The sequence below is a fragment of the Cicer arietinum genome, chromosome 4 (assembly GCF_000331145.2).
Source record: "Cicer arietinum cultivar CDC Frontier isolate Library 1 chromosome 4, Cicar.CDCFrontier_v2.0, whole genome shotgun sequence".
Lineage (NCBI taxonomy): Eukaryota > Viridiplantae > Streptophyta > Magnoliopsida > Fabales > Fabaceae > Cicer > Cicer arietinum.
The window spans coordinates 40,727,810-40,730,566 of NC_021163.2; the positions used below are offsets into that span (position 1 = coordinate 40,727,810).

Genomic DNA, 2,757 nt, shown 5'->3' on the forward strand with positions numbered 1-2,757 from the left:
AGCAACTTTCCCTTCTATCTCTTCGTGAAACGAAGCTTAGATCTAGATGAAACGGGGAGGTTTGTGTTTGACGGTTTTGAAATCCATAACTCCATTTTTGAATCCGGGAAGAAGGAAGAAGCTGAAAATTTGTTCTTACTCACCCACAATCCTTGGGTTTCTACTCTAGAACCAAAGGAAGCAGCGAAAATGGAGGTAGAAGGAAGAAGAAGGAATGGGTTTCACGAGAATGGAGGGAACGTGTTTCTGTTTCCTCTATTTTCTGTTTTCTTTTCTTTTTCCTTTCCTTTATTCTCTTTCCTTTCTATTTCCTTTCCTTTCTTTTCTATTTCCTTTTCTTTTCTCTCCAAACAAATATGTATATATATATATATATATATATATATATTAATTACTTTTACAAATATCTCAAAAACTAGATATTTGTTAAATTACCATTTCACCCATAACGCATTAAATTCTTCGTAAAGATTCACCGCAGTTAATTTAATTTATTCATCGACGAGTAATTCTAATCGGCATCAAAATATCTTTTTGGTCATATAAACTCCAAAATATTAATAACTTTGGCTAATAAGCCTCCGAGTTCAATACCAAAATACACTAAAATACATAAAGTATACTTTAAAATTATGGGTCTTACAGATATGGGTCCAGTACCTGGTACAAGGTCAATGCTAAACTCAATCTCACGCTCTGGTGGTAAACTATCGGATAGGAGTAGCTGGTTCACCATTATTTCCACTATTATAGCTCGAGACTTGGCTTCTGTTGTTGCTATTTCGTTAATAACTCCTCGTCCATTTGAGTTTCCTCTACCACCATCACAACTATAACTGTTTTCATTTCCTTTTCCATTACCATTACTATTTCCTCTTCCAGCTGAAGAACCGCGTTGGTGATGTTTCGAATGACTTCCAAATTTACCAGGAGGGAAAGGGTAAGGTTTTCCTCTATTATGATGCATAGGCCTCTTGTTCTTCATGGTTCTAGTGTTTCAGTAATGTGCCTTTTTAGCATGACTATCCTCATCATAAATCCTATTCTTATTCACTAGGGTAGAAAAGTCACGGATCTCTTGCATTTCCACCTGCTTCTTGATCTCTGGCCTATGTACCATTTCAAACTTGATGCACTTAGACTTTTCTCCTACCTCTCCAACATAGAATGGATAGTACCTAGATAACTCCTCAAACTTAGCGGCATATTCCGCTACTGACATATTCTCTTGTTCCAATTTGACAAATTCCATTTCCTTCCTATAGCGGATGTCTTCAGGGAAATACTTGACTAGGAACATGTTTCTCAATACAGCCCAAGTAATTGCAGTCCCTCCATTATCTAAACGTTGACGCGCATTATCTCACCAATGTTGAGCTTCTTCCGTCAACATAAAGGTTCCCAAATTCACTTTCTGACCTTCGGGACATGCCACTCCTCTGAAAAATATACTCAACCTCTTGCAACCACTTCTGAGGTCCATCAGGATTATAGTGACCTTCAAACGATGGAGGGTTAACCTTGTGAAATCGATCCATCACCAAGAACTATTTTATTGCACATTTCCTTAACCACCACTGTAGGTAGTAGCTTGAGCAACAGCCTGAGCACCAATCTATGCAACTTGAGTAGCAGCTTGCGCAGAGGCTTTTGTAGTAGCTTGAGATACAGTCAAAGCCTAGAGAGCCTACACTGTAACTCCAACTATGGACTCTAGAGCCTCAGCAATAGCAGCGTCATTCCTTCCACTAGCCATCACTACATACATCAATGAGATAGACCAATCGAATATAGTGAGACACTTAGGTAGAAAGGAACTAACTTAGTTCTACACTACTAACACAATAACGATCATAACAACAACACACAAATAAAAGAGCACACAAGGAAACATAGCAAACACATAACACATTTACGATCTGATTGGACAGACCAACTTTGATACCACTAATGTGACACCCTAAACCCCAATTTAATATAAATTTTATTTTCTCTTAGTATTATTTTGTTTTATAATAATGAATTTCTTCAAATAAAAGATATATAACTTTTGAAACATTTTTTTTCAAGCAACAGGGAATCACGTAATCATTTAACGTGTCACATTAATCCAAAATTTTCCATCAAACATAACAACTCGAAATCATCATTTTAGACAACAAAATTGTTTGGACGACAACGCAAATAAAAAGATGTTAACAAAAAAAACATATAATAAAAGCCTTCAAGAAAAGATGGCATCTGGCACTCTGATGGTACTAGTCATCACCTGCAACTTGCAACTCATCTGTGTCCATCACAAATGCCAAACACAATTAACAAAGGGTAAGTTTCGAAATTATGTAACAATATCAGATAAAATGAGGAGAACACACAAGTAGTCAACAACACAAATAAAGAGAAGCATTCAAGAACATAATATCTAAGGTTAATCTAGTTCAATCATAATAAAACAGTTCTAAAGATGAAATGTTATGCATGCCTTATACACTATACTTCTTCCTTATTTGGTACCTCTAAAGTACTTGGTTAGGAGGCCTGATACTATGCCACTACAAGAGGGGACGAACAATTCATGAATGGCCAAGTCCTCATAGATCCCCTCAACTCAACTCGAGACACATATACGCGACAGTCGGGGTACTCTTGTGTTGCGCTGTAGCTCCCAACCATAGGGAATAACCCACTAATCCACTTAGGAATTCCCCACCAGAAATACCCCCAAGGTCTATCAGTCTTACATTACAGTTTAACTTT

At 37.0% G+C, this 2,757-nt stretch overlaps 1 protein-coding gene across 1 annotated transcript; it reads right to left on the bottom strand.

The window, feature by feature from the left end:
- Positions 1–997: 997 nt before the first annotated feature.
- Positions 998–1,538, bottom strand: LOC101510912 (uncharacterized). Its single transcript, XM_004516131.1, has 2 exons — positions 1,368–1,538; positions 998–1,285 (listed from the first exon to the last, which is right to left on the bottom strand). The coding sequence occupies exons 1-2, from the start codon at positions 1,536–1,538 to the stop codon at positions 998–1,000; spliced, it is 459 nt and encodes a 152-aa protein (XP_004516188.1).
- Positions 1,539–2,757: the final 1,219 nt, after the last annotated feature.

What these genes read in the sequence shown, in the direction of transcription:
- LOC101510912 (XM_004516131.1), bottom strand. Translation starts at nt 1,538, where the DNA reads ATGGATCGATTTCACAAGGTTAACCCTCCATCGTTTGAAGGTCACTAT. An exon ending in ACGGAAGAAGCTCAACATTG is followed by an intron (nt 1,286 to 1,367) that starts GTGAGATAATGC and finishes TTCCTAGTCAAG; the next exon opens with TATTTCCCTGAAGACATCCG.